Source organism: Dysidea avara, chromosome 5, assembly GCF_963678975.1.
Source record: "Dysidea avara chromosome 5, odDysAvar1.4, whole genome shotgun sequence".
In the NCBI taxonomy this organism is placed as follows: Eukaryota; Metazoa; Porifera; class Demospongiae; order Dictyoceratida; family Dysideidae; genus Dysidea; species Dysidea avara.
The window spans coordinates 20,927,020-20,951,222 of NC_089276.1; the positions used below are offsets into that span (position 1 = coordinate 20,927,020).

A 24,203-nucleotide genomic window follows, 5' to 3' on the forward strand; every position below is an offset into this window, starting at 1 on the left:
CGGTATGTGGCTGGAATAATAATTGTAGAAAATCCTTGCAGTAGTACAGAAGAATCAGAATACAAACCATTAAGTTATGACTCGAAATCCAACTACATGTAGCAAATGTGATATCGAGATACTCTAATAGAACAGTCACCCTAACAGATCATTCAGCTACGTTTATAACTTACTCCATTATAACATTGCAAGTTGTTCTGGAGGGAGTTCAGATGCAAACAGTTAATTTTATAGACAGTTCAGCTACAAGCCAAGTCACCCCCGTAGAGAATTCAGCTACAAATGTATCGCTGTAGAAATTCAGAACATTACAAGTCACACTGAAGAGAGTTCAGCTATAAACAAGTCATGCACCCTGTAGAGAGTTCAGCTGCAAACAAGTCACTCTCTACAGAATTCAGCTATACAAACAAGTTATTCTATAGAGAGATCAGCTAAGAGTTCACAGCTAGAAGACATCACCTTGTAGAAAGTTTAGCTATAAACAAATCACCCTGCAGGGTGTTCAGCTACAAACAAATCACACTGTAGAGAGTTCAGCTAGAAACAAATCACCCTGTAGAGAGATCAGCTAGAAGAAGTTACCTTGTAGGGAGTTCAGCTATACAAGAAACCACCCTGTAGAGAGTTCAGCTGCAAACAATTCACCATGTAGAGATTTCGACTATAACCAAATCACTTTGTAGAGAGTTCAGCTACAAATAATAAACCACCCTGTAGAGAGTTCAGCTACAATGAAACCATCCTGTAGAGAGTTCAGCTAGAAACAAGTCACCCTATAGAGAGATCAGCTAGAAACTCACCATATAGAGAGTTCAAGTAGAAACAAGTCATACTGTTGAAAGATCAGCTAGAAGAAGTCAGAGTTCAGCTACAAAAAACTACCCTATGGAAAGTTTAGCTATAAACAGATCACCCTGGAGAGGAAACGAGCTACAAACAAGTCACCCTGTAGAGAGATCAGCTAGAAGAAGTCACTTTGTAGAGAGTTCAGACACAAAGAAACTACCCTGTAAAGAGTTCAGCTACTAACAAATCACACCCTGCAGAGGGTTCAGCTACAAATAAATAAGTTCAGCTACAAATAAATAAGTTCAGCTACAAACAAATCACCCTGTAGAGAGTTCAGCTACAAAAATCACCCTGTAGAGAGTTTGGCTACAAACAAATCACTGAGCAGGGTTGACTACAAACAAATCACCTTGTAGAGTGTTCAACTACAAACCCTAAGACAGTTCAGCTGCAACCAAATCACCCTGTAGAGAGATCAGCTAGAAACAAGTTACAGAGATCAGCTAGAAGAAGTCACCTTGTAGAGAGTTTAGCTACAAAGGAACCATCCTGTACAGAGTTCAGCTAGAAACAAGTCACCCTATAGAGGATTAGCTAGAAACAAGTCACCCTGTAGAGAGCTCAGCTTCAAATAGAGAGTTCAGCTATGAAAAGTTTATCCTAGAAAGAGTTCAGCTTGAAACAAGTTGCCCAGTTGAGAGATCAGCTAGGAACAAATAACCCAGGCCTGTAGAGAGATCAGCTAGAAGAAGTCACCTTGTAGAAAGTTCAGTTACAAACAAATCATCGTTTAGAGAGTTCATTTACAAAAAAATCACCTTGTACAAAGTTCAATTCAAGTAGAAACAAATCATGCTGTTGAGAGATCAGCTAGAAAAAGTCACTTTGTACAGAGTCAGCTACAAAAAACAACCTGTAGAGATTTCAGCCACAAACAATTATTTACTCTGTAGAGTTCATTATTTAAAAAATCACCCTATTATAGAGAGTTCAGCTACAAACATATCACCCTGTAGAGGGTTGAGCTAGGTACAAGTCACCCTGCAGGGAGATCAGCTAGAAGAAGTCACCTTGTAGAGAGATCAGCTAACCTTGTAGAGAGTTCAGCTACAAAAAAAATCATCCTGTACATAGTTCAGCTACATTTCAAGTCACCCAGTAGAAAGATCAGCTGTAATATCCTGTGGGGAATAATTGGCATGTAATTGTATATAATTTGTATAATTACTAATAAAATCAAAAATAGTTGCAGTATTAAAAATCTTCTTTTAAGTTCTTTTCTTCTTCCTGTGATAAACAAAAAAGCAGATGGGTTAAAAAGCCCCAAAGCCAGCCATAGGCCAGCTTTGCAGTATACAAATACAAAAAGAAGTGATATCTAATCAAAAACAGCCAAGCTGTAAAAAAAGGTGTGGCCCCCAAAAAGGCCATGGTGAAAAAAGATGTGAAATCCAAGGTGGCGGCCAAGAAATGGCTGTGATGGTAGGTTAATGGTAAAAAATTTTAATAACGACAATTCAGGTGAATTTGGTACCAAGACCAAGCGGCACCAAATTCACCTGAATAGTTGTTATTAAATTTTTACTACCATCGCAGCCATTTCTTGGCTGTCTCCTTGTATTTCACATCTTTTTTCACCATGGCCTTATTGGGGCTCCACTTTTTTTACAGCTTGGATGTTTTTGAATAGATAGGTTTTACCTGAAAAAACCACCTGGAATACATTAGTACTGCTGTAATGATGCTGTACCTTGGCTAAATGAAGCGAAAAATCAAATGTTTTGATGTATACAGTGAGTTCTACATATTTCAAAATTCACCTGAATTTCATCTGCCTGCCTGTCTGTCTGCTGTAAGACGCAGTTACACTAGGTGTACGGCTCCAGAAATTTCAGACAACCAAGGTAATGATGGTAGATTCACGAATCTGTTGTTCTGATGACATTCTGTCACACTGCATCATGCTGTTTGCTTTCGTCATTCATTCACTTCTTTGTTCTTCTCAAAGGATAATTAATAGTTATGGTGCTTTATAGTTACGGCGCATGTCACAACCCAAACATGTGATTTTAACAAAGTGTGAGTACGTGTGCATAAGACGAGGGTGAACAGGTGTAGTATCCAAGGAGTTGTCTCTAGCATTTATTGATGCTGGGTAGTCATTTTATAGTTGTACCAGTTTAGCTTTTTTTGCGAGGTAGCTAGCTAATAATATTGCCTTTGAGGGGCGGATCCACCTTGGGATACAGACTTCTAAAAGTGAGGGTACTCTTAATGGTAGACTCTCCAGCGATGTTTCGTTGTTAAATCATCAACATTTAGGCATTAGGAATACAGCTGAAGCCTTTAACAGTTGCTGTAATAGCTTTAAAAGACAAGACGATAACTATTTTTAAAGGCGCTATTACGTACAAAGGTAAAATATAGCTGCTTCAAGTGACATTGATACTATATGGAAACCAAGGAGTATAATATAGCGAGTAGCTTGACATAAAAGTAAACAAACTAAATTTTTTTTTTTTTAAGGAAGTAGGGATTGATATAATATACATGCTGCATAAAGTAAAGAAAAATGTTACAGCTGAAATAAGAAATGATCCAGCAATAAAAAGTAAGGAAACAAGATTAGACAACTACTTGCTAAAATGAGACACACTTTAGTCCCTACTTTTGGCTAATTTGATTGTCTCGTTTCAAGATGCTAGCCAAAAGTAGGCAATAAAGTGTGTCTCATTTTAGCAAGTAGTTTCTAGTCTTGTTTCCTTACATTTTACTGCTGGATCGTTTCTCATTTCAGCTGTAACATTTTTGAGCTTGTTTCCTTACTTTTTGTAGCATGTATGTTATATCAATCCCTACATCTTTTAAGATTTTTTGAATTTTAAATAGCTATTGTTTTGTTGAGACAGTCGCAAGTACTAATAATAGTACTTTTGATTTAAGAAATGAAGTAGGGGTTCATGTAACAGAGTAAATGAAACAACAGATGTGATGGAATTACAACATAGCTATGTGAGAAGTCATGTTATGATTTGGGTTTTCCTAGCCAAAAATTTACCCAAAAACCAGCTCCACAGCTCCATCCTGGCATCTTGGCAGTATTTGTTAGGTGCAACCAAGCCCAAAAGTTCCTTCAGTATGATCCTAAAGGCTTTCAATAAATTGTTACGAAATTAAAAAAAAAAATTATTCAATGGAATTTTCTACTGCCTGCCTGCCTGCCTGCCTGCCTGCCTGCCTGCCTGCCTGCCTGCCTGCCTGCCTGCCTGCCTGCCTGCCTGCCTGCCTGCCTGCCTGCCTGCCTGCCTGCCTGCCTGCCTGCCTGCCTGCCTGCCTGCCTGCCTGCCTGCCTGCCTGCCTGCCTGCCTGCCTGCCTGCCTGCCTGCCTGCCTGCCTGCCTGCCTGCCTGCCTGCCTGCCTGCCTGCCTGCCTGCCTGCCTGCCTGCCTGCCTGCCTGCCTGCCTGCCTGCCTGCCTGCCTGCCTGCCTGCCTGCCTGCCTGCCTGCCTGCCTGCCTGCCTGCCTGCCTGCCTGCCTGCCTGCCTGCCTGCCTTCAGGCAAGCTTAAATTGATAACAGCTAAGGCTATGGGCTTGATTTTTTCACTGTTTGATGTCGCTTCATCCCGAGATGTGCCTTTTGGCATACCGCAGTACGTACAATGCACACATCATGGACTTACCTTTGTCCTCCTTTGTGTCCCATTTCTTTTTGCTGACAGCCCAAGGTGTTAATTCGTGGTAGCGTGAAGCATGGCTTCCCTACAGTACGTTTGTAAACAAGAATCGTCCATATTTTCCATGGTGACTGGGCTGATTGCAGAGACGATTTTAGATAACACTGTTCTTCATTTGTAATGCTGTGTAATGGGCTGAACATAGCTGAAAGTGAAGCATTATGGCTGCTGCACCGATGTATTAATTGATAGTTGGGGGCATGTGAATTGTGGTGACTGGATTGTTGCAGATACACTTATTCTACTGTTTTTAGTCTGTAGTGCTGTGTAATGGGCTGAACATAGCTGAAAGCGAAGTGTAATGGTCTCTGCACTTTCAAAGTAGTTTTTGATAGCTGGGATGCACATTCAGACAAAAACAGTAATCCTGGTGCCATCCTTTCTTTTGATGCGGTATGTGTGGGTTCACCAGTCATAATAATGTTGCAAAAAAAGTAAACAAACAAGTTTAAGGAAAATTTAGCAATTTTAAGGATCATAGAAAAAAATCAAGGAAACAAGGGAGGTTGCCTACACCTGCAGATATACTAGTGAACATTTAATCCCTAATTCTGTCTTGGCCTTGGGTATAGACTGAATTAAGGATTAAATGTTCACTAGTATATCTGCAGGTGTAGACGACCTCCTTTGTTTCCCTACCTTTTTTCTATGATCCCTTAAAATTGCTAATTTTTCCTTAAACTTGTTGGTTACTATGGATATATTATACTTTTAAAGCACTAGCTAGCATGCACAAAGAATTATGTATAGAATCTTCTTGGCTGTTTTAAACTTTCTGTGTCATGTTTTCTTATATGCATAAATTCTTTAGCTGGCACCTGTAGCTACAACACTGCATGGTTGTTATCATGACAGGGCACACCCACCATGAGCTTAGTTCTTCTTGTTACCATGCCATTTTGCAATTGAATTCGTTGCCTTTGCAATTAACTTAGTCTCATTTTTAGTAGAGTTCGTCACCTTTGCAATAGAATTTGTCCCCTTTGCAATTGGTTTCGTCGCTTTTGCAATTGATTTTTTTCCTTTTGCATAAGAATTTGTCACATTTGAGGGGCAAGAATTTGTTCGTAACAAGATTGGTAGCTGCAGTAAACACGAAAACAAGATGTAGCAGCTGCTCAATGATCTTGTTGAAGTACAACTGTTATAAACAATACTTTATAAGGCAATAATTCTTCTGCTATGGTTTCTTCAGCAACATTTGCAATTGTGCTTCACCATTGGCGATGGGTGTGGTCACTCGCGAACAAGCTAATTAACTTGACAGACAGCTAATGGCTTTGTGTATAACCAGCTTCGATTGCTCTATAGTGTCTCTCAAGTGGTATTTTCCATGGCAAAAATGATTCACTTTGTGATAAGCGGCTGGCTTCTTGCAGTTAATGTAGTTATGACAAATTCTTGTGCATACGTGACAAATTGTAATGCAAAACCGACAAATTCAGTTACAAATGGCACAAATTCTACTGCAAAGGCGACAAACTCTACTGCAAGCGGGACGAAGTCAATTGCAAAGGTGATAAAAACATGACAAATACAATGTATAAAACAGCAATTTTTGCAGGCTTTTAATGCAGTTTGCAAATAGTCTGCATGTATAGAATGAAGGTTCTTGAAGATTGTTCACATGGGTGTATGGACAGATACACACATGTACACGTACATGATTTTCCAATTTCAAGAAATTAGGCACATACTCACACAAGCCATCCAATATTGGTGCATCCATACAGGTTATCATAATGTATATCTATGCCAAAAACAGCCGAGCTGGGAAAAAAGGGTGCAGTCTTTGAGGTGAAATCAAAGGTGACAGCCAAAAAATGGCTGCAATGATGTTTATTGACATTATAGCATCATTGCAGCCATTTCTTGTTTGCCACCTTTGATTTTACAGCTTTTTTCATTCTGAGGCTGCACTTTTTTTTACAGCTTGGTATCTAACAGTACAGTAGTACTGTTTCAGTAGGGTTTGCATCAAAAGTGATGCGTGCCACCAGAAATACTGCCTTTTAAAACCAGCTTAGAAACTTCTTACACGACAAAAATCACCTTTACGGAATAACATTAGTCCATCTAACATAAAATGTAATGTTAAAAACAAGAAAACACCTACTGGTGGCTGGATACAGAATTTTTTTAAAAATCGTCAGGACTCAAAATTTCATCTCACTCACTCACTGCCTGACCACAGTCCAGGCCTTAATTTAATTTTTAAGGTGCTGAGGACAAATGTCCTTACATATTCACAAATGTACAGACATAGCGTCAAATTGTACAGACATGAGCTAGAGGAGCACTTTGTATAGACTGCTGGAATTGGAATAGGGAGTTTCCATTGAAAGTTTTGAGGTTAAACACAACCACATAGCTGCAACTTATCACCAGACTGTGGTCATAACAGCTGCTGGTGATAGCAGTACACAAGGGGAGGTGGCATTGGTAACTCCTTGGGTTGGGAAAATGTAGTATCTCCTAGCAACCAAGTGACAGTTATTTGTTAGCACTACAAACAAACATGTACACATCAGCTTTTACGGTACCACTATTGGTTTTGCAAGGACATGCGTGTCTGCCCAAAACTAATTATATGCAGACATTGTGCTATTTGTGCGGATTAAGGCCTGCAGTCGCAAGCCTAGAGCCCAAATGAAGCAGCACATGGTCACCATTTTATGTCACAACAACAAACTCACAGGCAGGATATGTGCCTTTTGGGGTTCTGACAAGTGCGCGCCCTTTGTGCCTTGTCTTTTCTTTTATCTTCAATCAGGCTGCTTGTCTTCTCTTCATCCAACGAAACCATATCGAGACGTTAATTTTCCATATCAACACTTTCTTTAAGCAGCATAATAGATGCCACAAAATTATTTAAGGCGGTTAGACTACGCTGCTGTATGGAGGTACCGGTACTCTACGATAAGTCACAAGATCATGCCCATTCTTTATTCTACTATTATTGATCGAGACCACGATGACCACGCCCCTAGCTGTATTGTGACCACACACCTTCAAGTTGGTAGGTTGATTCGAGATACTCTAGTCTAATAATTGATCGAAACCATAATGACCACACCCCTTTTTGGGGCAAGCACACATCTTTGCAGGCTGACTCAAGATACTCTAATACAGCAGTCACCCTAATAAAACAGTCACATGTATAGCTAGCTGTATGCTTTAACAAAAAAACTAAACAAATTAGTATATTAAAAATTATAAATTTAAAAATGAAGTAGGGTTCCAAGCTATAAAAAGTAGTGAAACAAGAGATGAACAATGGTAGCTATTACAGCATAGCTCAATGTTAAATCCCTATGGTATAACAATTATTTTGTGTTCAATGCCAAAGTAGGGATTTCCCACTGAGCTATGCTGTAATAGCTACCATTGTTCATCTCTTGTTTCACTACTTTTTATAGCTTGGAACCCTACTTCATTTTTAAATTTATAATTTTTAATATACTAGTAGATATCACTTTATCACTTCTTTTTGTAATTATACAGGGAAACTTGTTACACAGCAGAATTCTCTACAGGGAGACTTTTGTAATGTAGCTGAACTCTCTACTGGGTGGTTGTATAATGTACATCCTGCAGCTGTAAAGGCAGATTCAGCTCAAATTTGGGATAGAAGGTGCCCACCCTAAGGGAGTTTCCATGACAAAATTGGATAATTTCCATTATGAGCTAGAGCCACGAATGTGTGAAAGCAGTGTTCTGTGAAATTATACGTATACTTGTCTGTTGTGCACCCTCACCGGCTGTACTTGGCTGCAGGATTTTTTTGGGCACTGTTTTATTTTGGGGGGGTTCCTGCTGTAGAATATACAACCGTGCTGTATGCTATACATATATGTTATGTTTTAGATCTTCCAGCCATTATTAGTGGAGAATGGCTTTGTTTTATGGATCCACAAATGGAAATTTGGAAACCTGCTCCTGGTCAGAAATACAAGCTCACTGCAAACAAGCCACGATGCAGAGAGTCATTCTCACCATTTGAGTTTTCCCATCACTGTAGCCTGAAACCATGCCAAGACTATGATGGGACTATCATTAGGTTTCCACTTAGAAAAGAAAGTTCTGAACTTTCAGACAAGCTGTATAGTGTAGCAAACCTTAACACTCTTTTGCTTTCTCTTAAAGATGATGCTGCAATTTTATTGTTGTTTTTAAGGTATGTGGAAAAAATTGAGGTATTTACAATAAACACCAGCAACACAGTGAGTAAAATTTTCAGTGTTGAAATGGACGAATCTACTGAATATAACAGGAGAAAACTGAAAACCAAATTTTTAAAAGATGTGACAGCATACCACTCTAACCCCAGATCACAACTGCCTCACCTGCAGTATGAAACAACAGTGACTGTGCATAATTTTCAAACCCGCAAACAGTTAGACTATCAGTGGTTAGTTATACACTGGGTAGGCTCTAGAGATAAGGATGTTAAAGAGGCCTCGAGTAAGGTGTGTAGTCTTCCTTGGATTGGTTTTGCTGTACCTCTCACATTGGAATGCCCCAGCAGATTGTTTTGTTTTTTGCCCTTGCCTGACAGTAAAGAGGTTAATCCACCATTACCAGTTTGTGTTCATGGTACCTTTGGGTTGAATAAAGATCGTCGTCATTTGAAATGGATAACCTCTGATATGAAGAATGATGCTGGAGCATTGTGGAATAACTTATTGTTATTAAAAATGCTTCCATCTTGTTATGTAGATTGCCTTAATGTTTTAAAAGAGAAATGCAAACCAGAGGTGTTTAGTTCTTTTTGGCCAAGCACATCTACCATAAAAAAAACCAACTGGAAAATTGGTTTGAATGCATTGCTATCTCCGTTGTTACAAGGGCAATATTTTTGGTCAGAGAATGGTAGGTGGGTAGGGCTAGACTCATCAGTGTGTGTAGTACCACAGGTGAACAGTAGCCAGTTTCCTAAAGTTGTTATTGATGTACTCATCAGGTGTGGTAAAACCGTAGTGGTACTGCCTGAAAATGTATGGGAAGCAGTTAAATTCATTTATGGAAACTCTTATCCATTTACTACAATTACATCACCTGTTGTGCGAAGAACACTTAAAAGTAATCCACAAAGTTATGTCAATCTGAGCAGAGCAGAAAAGTTTCAATTGTTAAATTTTTGTCTCGAAGACAGGAAGTATGCTGATGTGGTTGGTTTAAGGCTACTGCCAACACTAGACGGTACATTTGTGGGATTTGAATATAATAATTCTTGGCAGAAGATGTATGTATGCAAGAAAAAGTTTGCTGAAACGAAGCTGTTAGCTAACTATAATTCAATATTGGTTTGTTTGGAAGGAGAAGAAGATACATTGCACACTAAGTTAAACAAAATAGCTGAAAATGGATATACACAACTGCAAGTGCTAAAGCCTGACATTATCGCAATGTTACTAAAGCAAACCCCACCTTATGAGAGTGGCTGGTGTTTACATGGGTCGGCTGGTGGTTTCTATAATGATAGATGGTTGAAAACATTTTGGAAGTGGGTGAGTAAATTTAACTTATCTTATTTTGTTGGTATCTCACTTATTCCAATTTGCAATGAGAAAACTGCTAGTGGTTTCAGGGTTATGCCATTACTACAGAAAAGTAATTCCAAAATACTAAAATTTAGTAGTATTAGTCACACTAGTTTGGTTTCTGCTGCTGGTAAGCTGGACTGCTATTTAACTTCAGCAAATGATTTTGAATTCTTATATCACTCTGAGCTTAAAAACTATATTTGTGAACTGTCACCATCATATTTACTGAGCATTTCATCTCAGTCAGATTACCAGTCTGAAGTATTCACACAAAAAGAAGCAGTGGCTCTAAGGGAGTTCTTATTTCAATACCCTATTAGTGTAAATGTAACACAAAAATCTGTTCTGCTTAATTTGCAAATCTTTTCCACGATTCAGAAAGGTACTTTCTATTCTGTAAAGCAGGCAAAAAGTAGAGTTGCAGGAAAATCTACCACTTTACTTATATCAGAACCGGAGTATCTTGATAAATACTTGTCTTTTATTCTACCAAGTCCAGTGATACTAACATGTGAGACTTCAATAGTTGGTAATGTACAGTCTATGCTACAGGGTGCTTGTTGGGTCCCTACTAAACTGCAGCTAATTACTCATGTGATTTTGACTGCTATAGAAAGCAAGCAGTTCTCAAGAAGTCATGTTTTAAAAGTTACATCAATACTAACAGAACCTGGTGAGTATTATAGTTTAGCTGATGGGCAGGATGGTAGCCTGTTTGTTAATAAGCTAAAGTCATTAAAGTTTGTACCAGTTGGTCAAAGGAATGATTTATATTTGCCATTTGAAGTTTTCGATCCATCAGATCATATGGTAAGGGATCTGTTTGATGGACAAAGTGTATTTCCCATTTCTCCATTTTCAAGGAACCACTATTCAATATTACAGCAGCTAGGTATGAAAGATTGTACTTCTTTAAGTGCGTCTGACATAATTAGAGTTGCTAGTCTTGTTATTAACAATGATGGTGGCGCTCAAGCTGAAGTGAAAAGAGCATGTAAACTATTAGAGTTTCTTTCTTCTCCCACCGGTAACAGATTGCTAAATGAGTACTATAATAATCATCCACTAGATCAAACTCTTCGTTCTCTACAGTGGTTACCTGTTATTACAACACCACCTAAAGGTTATCCGAAATGTCTTGGTTGGAAAGGATCTAGTAGTAGTCAGTTTGTGTCTGCTCAAAGTTTACATGCCAGTAGTTCACCAGAAGAGCATAAGAAACTTCCTAACTTGATAGGTTCACAGATGAAGATTCTTCAATATGAGGAGACACTACCAGTAAAGTTGATAGCATCACTAAACATTTCACAAAGTGTACCAGTAGATGTGATGATACAACACTTTTTGAAGCTAATAAAGCACAAGACAGAAATTGAAAGACAGAAAGTAAATGTAGCTGTTAAACTGCTTTACACCTACCTACAACAAGCAGCAGATAATAACCACACCAGTCAATATTGGCAACTTTTAAAACAATCAGAAGTAGTACAAGTCAGTGATAACAAGTTTGTACTACCTAGTGTAGTGGCTTGTTCTTTTGATGAGAAGTGTATGACTGTAGGTAAACTAGAGCCTTACTGGTATATCTTACCTCCTCATTTTCAGCAGTATAGGTCATTATTCTGTTTTATTGGTGCTACAGACACCATCAATGTTTCGGATATTTTGTCCGTATTTAAAAGAATGCTATCTACAAGTACTGAAAAAACCAGAGATTTGCCTTTGGTCAAGAAAATTTTGCAGTGGTTGTGTAACAAGTTTACCGGTGATGAATTAATAAAAATGCATGAATGTATATTTGTACCAGTAAACCATGATGACGAAAACAGGCTAGTCCTTAAACCTGCTGATAAAGTTGCTTATTTAAATGAAGATTTGCACTGGTTAAAAGATGTTAAAGGGGCCCTGGGTACAATTGCGCAAGATTATTTCTTAGTTCATTCTTCCATCAGTTATGACATGTGTTGTGCACTTAAACTGAAACCACTCAACACAATGATTGCTAATTCTGAGGAGTATGGTTTTGAGCAAGCCGGTCAGTCTGAACCACTAACTACTCGTCTTAACAGAATACTGAGGGAGTATAAAGACACTAGTGTGATTCAAGAGTTGTTACAAAATGCTGATGATGCTGGAGCTACAGAAGTAGCAATATATTATGACACAAGGAAACATGATAGTAGCCATCTCTTCTTTCCTGGAATGGCTAACAGCTATGGTCCTGCACTGTTGTTCTACAACAATGCTGAATTTAGTGAAGAAGATTTTGAGAACATCAGGAAAATAGCTGGAGAGACAAAGATGAATAAACCACTAAAGATTGGAAAGTTTGGAGTTGGATTTTGCTCAGTTTATCACTTAACAGATGTTCCTTCTTTTGTAAGTGGAGAAAGCCTAGTTATATTTGATCCCACGCTTCAGTGTCTGCGCAAACAGATTAAAAGCGAATTTAATCCTGGAATTAAAATTAATTTTAACCAGCATGTTTTCTTGAAAGAATCTAAACAACTAAATCCATATATGGGAATCGGTGGATTTAATCCTAAGAAACCATTTCAGGGAACTTTGTTTCGATTTCCATTACGTTTAAGTAGCAGTGATATTAGTAAAAATGTTTACACAAAGGCTAAGGTTCAGTTTATGGTGAATAGGATAAAGGAGAACAGCTCAAAGTTGCTCATGTTCTTAAGCAGTGTGAAGAAAGTTTCATTCTATCAATCACATGGTGATGGCTTTGATAAACACTTTGAAATAACTGTTGGCAAAGAAAGTATTTATAATTCAATATCATGCCAAGTGTCAGTTACTACTATAGTGCCATCCAGTAAATGTAAAGATGAGAAATGGTTGATTGCAACCGAAGTTCAACGGTTAGTAGTTGGTCAGAAAGAACAAAAGCATGGTACTGCATCATTGTCTGTTAAGTTGAGTAAAGATGATACTTCCAATAAGCTTTGTGTAGGCACCATCAAAGGAGAGTGTTTTTGTTTTCTACCACTCAACATTGAGACTGGACTGCCAGTTCATGTTAGTAGTAATTTTGCAGTCACAACCAATCGTCGTGGAATATGGAAAGCTGATGATGCTGGCACTGCAACAAAGGAATCAAACTGGAATAAACTGCTAATGGAATCTGTTGTAGCTCAAGCCTATATTAAACTTCTTTTGTCCTTGCAGCAAATGCAACAAGATGGGTCTCTTGTCAATTATACATTTCATAGTCTTTGGCCTATTAATTTGAATGAAATTAACCCTTGGGACTTCCTAGTGAACAAGGTGTATATGGATATATTTTCAAGCCAACACTCTTTGTTTTATTCCAAAGTCATGGGTTGTTGGAAAAAGCTCAATGAATGCAACTTTCTATCCAAACTGATTTTGCAGATTAGTGGCTTTAGTAATGATTTATATGAGTCGATATATCGTGTAGCTGCCACCTTGAAACTTCCAGTAGTTCATCTCCCTGACAAACTCTTGGATAAACATAAGGATAACTCAATCTTCAACTCACAAATTATTGATGAAGAGGAATTTATTAAGCATTTCTACCAAGACAAAACATTGTCAATGGTCTCAGTACAAGACAAAACAAAGATAGTTGCAGCATCTCTATTAGTTTTTGCCAATAATAGACACACTAAAGCTATGCCAGTGTTGATGAAAAATACAAAGTGCATACCATGCAGTCCTGATGGAAAAATATTCAAGAAACCACAAGAACTTTTAGATCCTAATTCAAAAATAGCACAGTTGTTTTCACTTGACAATGGTGTGTTCCCAGATCAGAATTTTCTTTCCAGACATTACCTTCTTACTATATCTTTGCGTAACCTTGGTGTAATGACATCTCTGTCTTGGGAACTGGTAATTGACAGGGCACGGTGTGTGGAGGAATGGTACAATGAAAATGCCGAAAAGGCTTTAAAGCGGCTTGTTGTATTGGTTGAATGCATTAAAGATAATTCCTCTGAGTGTTTGCCTCAGAAAAGTGTCACACATGAGCTACAACAAATACCTTTCCTACCAACTATGAAAAAGCCAGAAATATACCCAATCAAATGGAAGGCTGATTCAATGTCCCATCTATTATGCGGACCTGAATTGTTGAAAGCACTGTATGGTGAGAACAACATTAATGCAGTGTATGCCTGTGGATCACATGTGCCCATTCTTGATACCCACTACCTATCACCTCATTTGACACCTAATGTACGAAAGATACTGGGAATTTCCCAAGAAATTGATGTCATTCATGTAGTTGGTCAGTTTATTGAATTGTTACAATGGTTTCAAGGCATTTCCAGTGATTCGCTGAGCAAAGAATTTCTTGAATGTACCAATGATATCGCCCTTACTGTTTACTATTTCCTGAGTACAAAGTTAAAATCTATGAACGATGATCTTTTGCAGAAACATTTGTTGCCATTAAAAGATCAACCATGTATATGGAATGGAAAATGGTTTTTAACACCTGCCTGTATTTGTTTTAATTGGGAAATGCCTGGTCCTTATTTGTACAAGTTTCCAGAAGTACTGGAACCTTTTGTGGATCTCATGGAGTATTTAGGAATTGAAAATGACTTTTCAGCTAAAGTAATGCTCAATGCTTTGCATGAAATGAAAAGTGAATATGGACATAACAGACTTCCAAAAAACATCCAGGCTGTCGTCAGACTGATTTTACCAAAGCTTACTGATCACGAAATACAATCTGACACAGACATCTTTCTGCCTGACAATAAGTTTGTTCTTAGAAGTTTTAAAGAGTTGAAATACAATGACGCACCATGGTGTGTTCCTAGTGAAGAATATGTGTACTGCCATGAGTGTGTGGTAAGAACTGTAGCTATACATCTTGGTGTAGAGCTAGTAAAAAACATCATGCTTGGAGACCTTGACATCACAAGTAGTGACTTGCTGAGGTTTGGTAAAGAATTTGGACAGCAAGAAAAGTTGACACAGAGACTAAATAATATTCTGAGAGATTATCCAAGTGACATAACTTTTTTAAAAGAACTTCTCCAAAATGCGGATGATGCTGGTGCTACACAGCTGTTTATCATTTTAGATAAACGTTTGCATGATAATGAAAAGGTCATATCTGATGAATGGAAACCCCTGCAAGGACCTGCCTTGTTGTTTTGGAACAACTCATCATTCAGTGACGAAGATTTGATAGGTATTCAAAAAATTGGCCTTGGCAGTAAAAGAGATGATGCTGACAAGATTGGTCAGTATGGTATTGGATTTAATGTGGTGTACCATTTTACAGATTGTCCTTCGTTTGTCACTAATGACCGACTTTGCATAATGGACCCTCACTATCGATATATTGCTCCTAAAAGAATGAAACCAGGTTGGATGTTTCAAGATTTGGAGACATTGTGGAACAGATTTCCAGACATGAAGTCACCATACCTTTTAAACGATCTTGATGATCTTCCAGCTGAAATGAAAGAAGGTTCACTTTTCCGCTTGCCACTAAGATTAACTGTAGAAGAAGCTGAACAATCTGAAATTGTTGAAAGCAATGGCTATTTTAAATTGGATAAGCTTGAAAGTGACTTGAAACGTTGGGTACCAGAGATGAGAGAAGCACTGCTCTTTGTCCACAATGTATGTGATATAAGGCTGTATGTGATAGAACCAAGCGATACAGGCTCCGTTGGAGTCATATCATGGGATGATCCTCAGCCGATTGTTCTTTGCAGCCATGTTGAAAGTGCTAGAAGTAAAAAGAATGTAATCCTGGATTCTGGTAATTGCAAGCTAACTACATATAACATGAAGCTTGCCAACAAGCAAACTAATAAAGAAGTTAAATGGGTGGTCCAGCTGGGGGAAGGAAATCCATTGGATGACACATTTGAATGGAAAGGAGTTAAACCTCCTGATATTGAACTCTGTCCGCGACACGGTATTGCTGCTCCACTTTTCGAGAAACGCAGGCATTTTTCTGGTAAATCATTTTGCTTTCTGCCATTGCTTGGTTATACCGATCTCCCTGTACATATTCATGGCCAGTTTGTACTTCATTCTGATCGTCGAGGTCTTTGGGCAAGCAGTGATGATGGTGGCCATGGTAAGCACAAAATAACTGATCCCAAAAAGATATGGAATGATTTATTAATTGAAGCAATTGGTGCTTCTTATGCTCATTTTTTGACACACTGCATTGCACAGGGTGGGTCTGTTTGTGATGAAGAAAAAGCAAAGAAATCTTTAGAAAATTACTACAAATTATTTCCAGTTCTTAAAGAAGCTTCAAACGAACCATGGAATACATTGGCTAAAGAAGTGTACAAGGCACTCGATACACTGAACCCTCCCATTCTAGCTACACTTGTAAAGCAAAATGAAGATGGCCAAGATTGTTTGTATTCTATTAACTGGTGTCAGCTGCATTTACCTGGTGCACCTGATGAAGGTTATTTTTATAAATTTGTTGCCTATCAACAAAAAAAGCAGAGAACATTAAACACCATAGGAATGAATTTGGTAAGTACTCCACTATTCATCTATGAACAGTTCCAAGAAGTTGAAGTAAGTCTGCCATTTATATCACAGCAGTCAGTACTAAACTACTATACTAAATTCCATGATGAAATATTTATGCATCAAAGTTTGCCATGTCATATATCCACCACAAAATTTGGTGAGGTTGAATGTTTCATAACATTTGTGGAATACTTGTCTGTTCACAAAAGTACAGAACAAGCTGGTGAGGTTGCTGATAAAGGCCCTCCTGTTGAAGGTACTGTTATGGCTGTGACTGAAGAAAGTGCTGATGTAAATTCATATCAGACTTTGGGGTTTTTGCTGACTGCAAATGAATATGTGCATTGTCTGTCTGATGGCTTAAACACCATTAGTTCTAGTAACTGGGAATTGTTTCTAAAAAGTCAGAATAATTTCTTGCACAAAGATTTGATGGCAGAGTTCAAAAGTAGTAATAGTATCTTTCAACCAAGTGATGATGATGGGTTTGATTTGATTCATTCGGTTTTTGCTGCTAATTTGCCTTCCTCATGGTGTGGACCAACTCAAGCTTCTATAAAAGATGTTGAAATTTCATTGGTTTACAAATTTTTAAAATGCATTGCTGAGGATCCTGTGTTCAAAGTTTATTGCCAGCAACTATTAAGTCAATTCACCCTTATTCCTGCGGATAATGACATGGTGTACTCTACCATTTCAGAATTACTGCCTATGACTACAGGGCCTTATACTGATAAAGAAGAAAAAGAGCTTTTGAGAAAGTTACAAATACCTTTTGTTGATACCTTAGTGCCACATATCTTAGGTGGGAGTGGTATTACTTTACCGAGTATGTCAAATCATAGTGATGTTTTAAAAAATGTCTATTTAAGTAGCAAAAACTGTCCAGAAATGTTTGCAAATTTGAATGAAAAAGAAATGGAAATATTGTTTGAGATATTCAAACGAGTTTCCTATTCATCCAGTAAACATGAAGAAAACCCTTCTGTGAAGCACATCAAAAGTCTGCCAATTTTCAAGACAATTACTGGTGATTTGATTCAGCTTTCATCAGTTTCTACTGTATGGATTTGGAATAATCAGGTGTGCAAAGATGGTCTTGCTGAGTGGATGAACCAAATTGATGAATCAGAGGTGTTTCTAGATCCAACAGCTCCATGGAAAGTGCTACGCAGTCACACAGAATACTTGGATATAAAGGAGATTTCTCTGTATGAGCTCTATTGCAATTATATCTTCCCTAATTTTTGTACAATGAACTTTGAAGTGAGAATAGAACACATTAAGTTTATCTCAAAACGAGTCTTTCACAATTGTGTGCTCCATTTAGAGTATGCACATTTGGGATGCCAGTCTAAAGCAAAAATGTTTGTTGATGATTTTAAATCCTTAGAATGCATTGGTACTGATGATTCGAACTTGTGTACTATTGATTCATTTTATGATCACTCTCAAGAGATGTTTACAACATTCTGTGATGGTGAATCCTTTCTACCTAAAGTATTACATGATGAAGATATTCAACAATGTTTACGCTTTTTTGGATTGAAAACGGTACCATCCACTGCAGACTTCATACAGTTCTGCTATGAACTGAAAGAATTTCAAGATATTGCAACTGTCCACAAGGCATCACAGATTTTATTGCAATGCCTTTTTGATTCTGGAAAGAAATATGAACACCTTCACACTCAAGCATTTTTACAACAAATATCAAGTATCCCTATTGCTGTTGTAGCAGCTGTACCAATGTTAAATGCAATAAAAGCACAGCAACTTGGTGAATGCACTGTTGTAGGTAGAGAGGAAACAATTACGCTTACCAAGTTGTCAGGATCTTCTCTTGAGAAACACAAACATTGTGTTTGGACATCCAGACCTCTTGTAAAATTACCGATTATATCCCATGGTTCATCCTACTGTGCTAGAGATAAGGAACGAATGAACAGTTTGGGAGTTTCATTTAGTCCAGAAACTAATGATATAGTTCAAAACTTAAAAAACATTGCTGACACTGAATTCTCTGATTTTTCTAGGTTTCATAAACGTATGTCTCCCAGCATAGCTAAGACTAGCACTTACCTACCCACTATTGTGGTAAAGATCATTGAATGTCTTCGTGAAAATCTTAAAAAACGCAAACAGCCCGACAGTGATAAATATGAGCAACTTAGGTTAGACATTGGAAACTTAAAATTTTTGCCTGTAAAACTGCAAGCAGCAACTGGGTATGTGCTAGTAAAACCAATACAGGTTCTTGTTATGGACACGTCAAAGTTAGCTCCTTATTCTCCATTCTTGCATCCTTTAATAGTTGAAGCTCAACCAGTACTGCAGCTTCTCACTGAAATTGGTGTTAAAATGTCACTAGATTATTCACACATACAGTTTGTGTTGACACTAGCTAAAGAGTTATCCAAGAATGTTAATGTAGATCATAACATCAAACGTGCTGTTGTACATGCTACAGTGGAATTAACAGTGCTATTAAGAAGTAAGCAAGCCAGAGAAAATATTTCTCTACATTCTCCACTCTACCTACTCAATAATCAGGATGTGTTGACTGACTGTTCAAAACTTGTGGTGTTTGATATTAGTAGCGCACGTCGGCCTGTCCTCCCATCTGAATTTACCTATCTGAATTCATTGCAAAATATTTCTGCAGCCATGTATTGGAATCCTAAAGAACTGTTAGAACTTTTGCCAAAGGATCTGGGATTAAAGAGTTTGAAGTCTATACTGCAGTACACAATGACAGCTGATGCTACAGCAGTACAAATTGCACACTCCCATGTAACTACGATTGAGCAAATATTACGTTCTAATGTGTTTAAAACAGCAATAGAGAGTTATGCCTGCTATTGTGCTAATAAGCGTGTACCACCAGAGGTTGTGACTAAAACAATGACTGACTTTCAGAGTAAACTGACAGTGCAGTATGTGAAGGAAGTACAGCTTAGACCACACTTACATCTTGACAATGAAATCACTCCACTAGGTGAAACAGTCTTTGAAGATTTTTTTCTCCAGAGTTGCAATGACAAATATATTTTAATTTTAAAAAATGCTGCCACTTACGCTTCACAAACTTACCTAAAGATGTCAGGCAGTTTATGTATTGCCTTGGAGTTGCAGGGTACATACTTTGAAGTTTCGCAGGTTAGTGGTATTCCACAGATCACATCATATATTAGCATGATATTGAGTTGTGGCTCTGTTTTCAAAATTACTGATCTAATTAGAGGATCACTTCCAGGAATTGATAACATTGAGCAGGATATGGTTGACACAGAGCCTGTATTGGGTGAGGTCATACCAGAATGTTGGCATCACAGACTAGATCAGAACATCTTTAATTATTTCATGCCACAAGAACTGGTAGGATATGAAACAGAAACTAATGATATTATTTATGCTCAGGTGCTATACTGCAATAACACTGACAATGAAGAAGACATGGAGCAGATATTTGAGTTAAAGTATACTATATCAATAGGTAATGACACAGAATTGGAAGTTACTGTGTTGCAGCTTTATAAGTTTGTGTCTGTGGTGAAAGAGCCATTAGCACAAGATTCTAGCAGTGGTGAATTGGAATTACATGAGACTGGAAACTCTGAAAATGCCAAACAGGCTAGGCAAGCTCGAGTAGCAGGTGGCAAACAGGCAATAAGGGCTGCAGTGAAAGCTGCTTGGAATTTACCAGAGGAGCAAAAACGAAAAGCAGTTAAAAGACTATATTTGCAGTATCACCCTGATAAGAACCCTGACAACCCAAATGCCACAGCTGAATTTCAATTTTTACTACAAGAATTAGAAAGAATGGAGAAGGGATATCCGGAAGAACCACTTGATGCAGAACAGCCATTTAGACCACCAACCTCCTTCAATTTTGGATGGAGTGGATGGTTCAACCAGTGGGACCAAACAGCATTTTCACATCGTAGCTACAGGTCAAGAGACAGGGCCCGGGGAACTAGGGGAGGAGCATTTTGGAGAGGAGGTGGTGGTGGTGGATGGCAAACGCCAAAACCACAGACAAATCATAGTGAAGCTGTAAGATGGATCAAACAAGCTGAGTATGACTATGCTTCTCTGTCTACACTGATGACATCATCTCAAACTGATGAAAAGACATGTGCATCCACTTGTTTCATGTGCCATGAAGTTGCTGAAAAGTCCCTTAAGGCTGGTATGTATGCTAAGTGTGGAATGGCAGGAGATACGACTCTCAAGAATCACAATGTTGTCACTCCAGCACGTGCACTCATACAGATGGGATGTGATATAGATGTTGATGATGCCATTTTCTTAGAGCACTTCTATTCTCATCCCAGATTCCCTTACTGCTACCCTCCTCCAACAGTTCCTGGAGAGAAGTATGTGAGTAGCACAGCCAGGGCAGCCTTTGATGCAGCTACTAGGATTTATGAAGTTATAAAACAATTAATAGATGATGAGGAGTAATTGATTGCACTGCACTTTAGAACTATTAAAAAACTTTTAAGGGGACATACACATTAAGAATTATTTGATAATATAATGCACAACACTCAGTGTAGTTTATTATATTATTATGAAGTTTACATTAATTACAAGGAATGAACATAGCACATAGACAGCAAACAAAATCCTGCACTTGATATGCAGCTTGCTATTATGTTAGTGGCAAGCCTCCTATACTTGCAGCCGGCTTTACATGCCTTAATTCATTAGTAGATAAAGTTAACCCAGGGCTGGAGAGCCTGACCTGAAGTTCCTGTTTTACCAAAAAGAAAAAGCTAGGTTTAAACTGTTAAGGAGTACACTGCAAAAAGTAATGATAAATTCCGTTGCAAGCTACATAGCCATTTCTGTGTAATAATATTGTGCAGATACTTTGCTGTGATAATTCAAAAGAACAACAAAAAGTTACGCATGTCATTGTACATACAAGCATGTGCCTCCAAAAATGTTAAAGGAACGATTGAAAATTTTTTCAGATTAATCTCTTAAGGTATTATGTATTTGGAAGAAGTAGAGGTTAAACTAGTGGTAAATTTCAACAACCAGTTGTAAATTGAAATATTCTGCTACAGGATATAACTTTTTTTCAAGATTTTTTTCCAAAATGTGAAAATACAAAACAAAAAACTCCAATAATAATATTCATCTACAGTTTTTACAAAATTGTCCAGAAAAATAATTTTGTTCAACATTGCAATGAAGGACACGATATGCTTATAATAGATTATGTGCCATGGCCAGAATTAACTTCCATCTTTTATCTGTGAAATTCTTCTGTTTTTTAGAGTTTCAGTTGATATTATTCCACGATTCACTTTCTGGAATTCATATAATTAAGTTGGTGACCTCAAATCTATGTGTTGGGGGAGTTCATACCAGAATAGTTATACTAAATGTCAAAGATTGAATACTATTTGTATATAGGAAGAATGAAACTGAAATAGAAAGATATTGTCTATATGTACACAAGTCTATTTATACATAAATTACTATTTATACATAAATTGTCTATTTATCTATTTATACATATTTATACAATTGTCTATTTATACATAAATTGTCTATTAGAAAGATATTGTCTATATGTACACAAGTCTATTTATACATAAATTACTATTTATACATAAATTGTCTATTTATCTATTTATACATATTTATACAATTGTCTATTTATACATAAATTACTACTGACCAAGGAGGTGTAGAACAATAGTTAAAAAGAAATACTTGATAAGCACAGGCAATGAAACAACAGCAGTAACTCAACAACATTACAAATTGACGTTGAAGCTGAGAGACTCTGAATTGGCAGTACTTGGAAGTGGTTATACTGGAATATGATGAGATCTGCAATTCTAGATCTGCTACTGTCGGACTAGATCAACCATTGAGCAGCAGCTACATAGAAGCATTACGAGATGTAGCTTAATTTGTGCCTGATAAAATATGATAGGAATATAGAAAAGGGCTATCCTGATCAAGCATTAGTACACTCTACCTACAAGTACTTTTATCAGACATGTACAGTAACTATGAGGCTGCATGACATTATGGAGTGGGGGTGGGGTTTGTACCAGGTCTTATGATAGCACCAATAAAGCACCTTGTAAGGGAATTGCATTTTGAAAAGACCATTCTAAGCTTGCAACCAAAGCCTTGAAACATGGTACAGAAGAGTGAAGCGCAGTTATTTTGCTAAAATATCACATTGCAAATTTAGTATCTATTCAATTCCTCAAAAAGTGGTCAATATTTTTTTTAGAATTTTCAATATGCTACCTATGTACACTGCTTGAAGTTTCTTAGTTTACTAGAGTGGTATATCCCCAGTATATGGAACAGTTAATTGTTTGGAATTTTAGTAGCTTTTCAGTAAACCTGCATGCGCATTCACTGATGTTTACTGAAAGTTTAAAACTTAGTAAAACAATTATGTTCCATATACTTAAAGTTACTGACATTTTACTATCAGTATAACTGGGCACAACTACAGTAAAGCAGCTTAACAAATTAGTAAACTAAGAACCTTCAAGCAGTGGTAAAGGCTCATTTTATTGCCTATCTATATGTGTGTGTGGCTACAAGTTGTATTGCACTTATATACACCCCTCCTCCTCATCATCAGCAGTCATCTACTTTAGACAAATCCCTCAGCAAATATATATATTTAACATAATATTAGTTAACCCTACAACTACTTATGCTACATTTTATATGGGAATCCCTGCCCTTAACTTTCCTCATATCCAATGAAGTTGAATGAACTCATTTCCAACGCTGATGGATATGGATTATAGACCAAGTCCTCTCATTTCAATTCTAGCTTTACATAAACAATATACACTTCACTGTACTTGTCACATGTGCAACTACTGTGAAAACCCTGAGTGATTTTGCTCATGTTCTCTATCCTAATAGACAGCCAAACTCTATTGTTCAAGATAATGATAAAGAATTGATGGTATTACAAATTTGTGAAAAAATTCCCACTCACACGGCTAGCTTTCTTACATACTACTGCGTGTCTTGATTTGTGATGAAGACATGTACACCATGCAGTAGGCTTGAGCCAATATACACTTTGAAAATATAACCCATTAGCTATCCTTCTTAGTAACGCTCAAAAGTCAAGCCTATTATGCTTAAAATTATGCTTTCAGAGTATGCTTGAGAGTTGACATTTATCAGTATTTCCTGACTGTGGTATTACAGTAAATGTCTGATCTTTTCTCCTCAATCTTATGATCTATGTTTCTGCAGAGGGTAAATAATAAGCCAAGAAATTACAAAAGTAATGCAGTAACAATGTGTAGTGTGCTGTCTATTGGCATTGCACATTTTAGAAAATAGTTCAGAGGTGGATCCAGGCTTGGCAAGAGGGTGCACCATGACCAGGGTAGTATGCTGTAGCAATTTAAAGCAGAGGGGTTTGGGAGGCACAGCCCCCCCCCCCCCCCCTCTCCTAGAAGCTAAAAGTACATTGTTTCATGACTGAAAATTTTATACAGAGTAGTTTTAAGCAAAAATAGTAAATCATTGATAAATCATGTTTGCTAAGTGGTAGCACAGGTCAGCATTGATCAAGAGTTGTAGGGACCATGCAGTGACAATCATGAATTCAGCTATA

At 37.6% G+C, this 24,203-nt stretch overlaps 1 protein-coding gene across 1 annotated transcript in view; it reads left to right on the forward strand.

Annotated features, from left to right (window-relative positions):
- Nucleotides 1-22,036, forward strand: part of LOC136256181 (sacsin-like) — a 32,781-nt gene extending 10,745 nt beyond the window's left edge. The window contains exon 4 of the mRNA XM_066049133.1: nucleotides 21,862-22,036. Coding sequence (XP_065905205.1) covers nucleotides 21,862-21,983 — 122 coding nt within the window. The 3' untranslated portion in view covers nucleotides 21,984-22,036. The remainder of the gene's footprint in view (nucleotides 1-21,861) is intronic.
- Nucleotides 22,037-24,203: the final 2,167 nt, after the last annotated feature.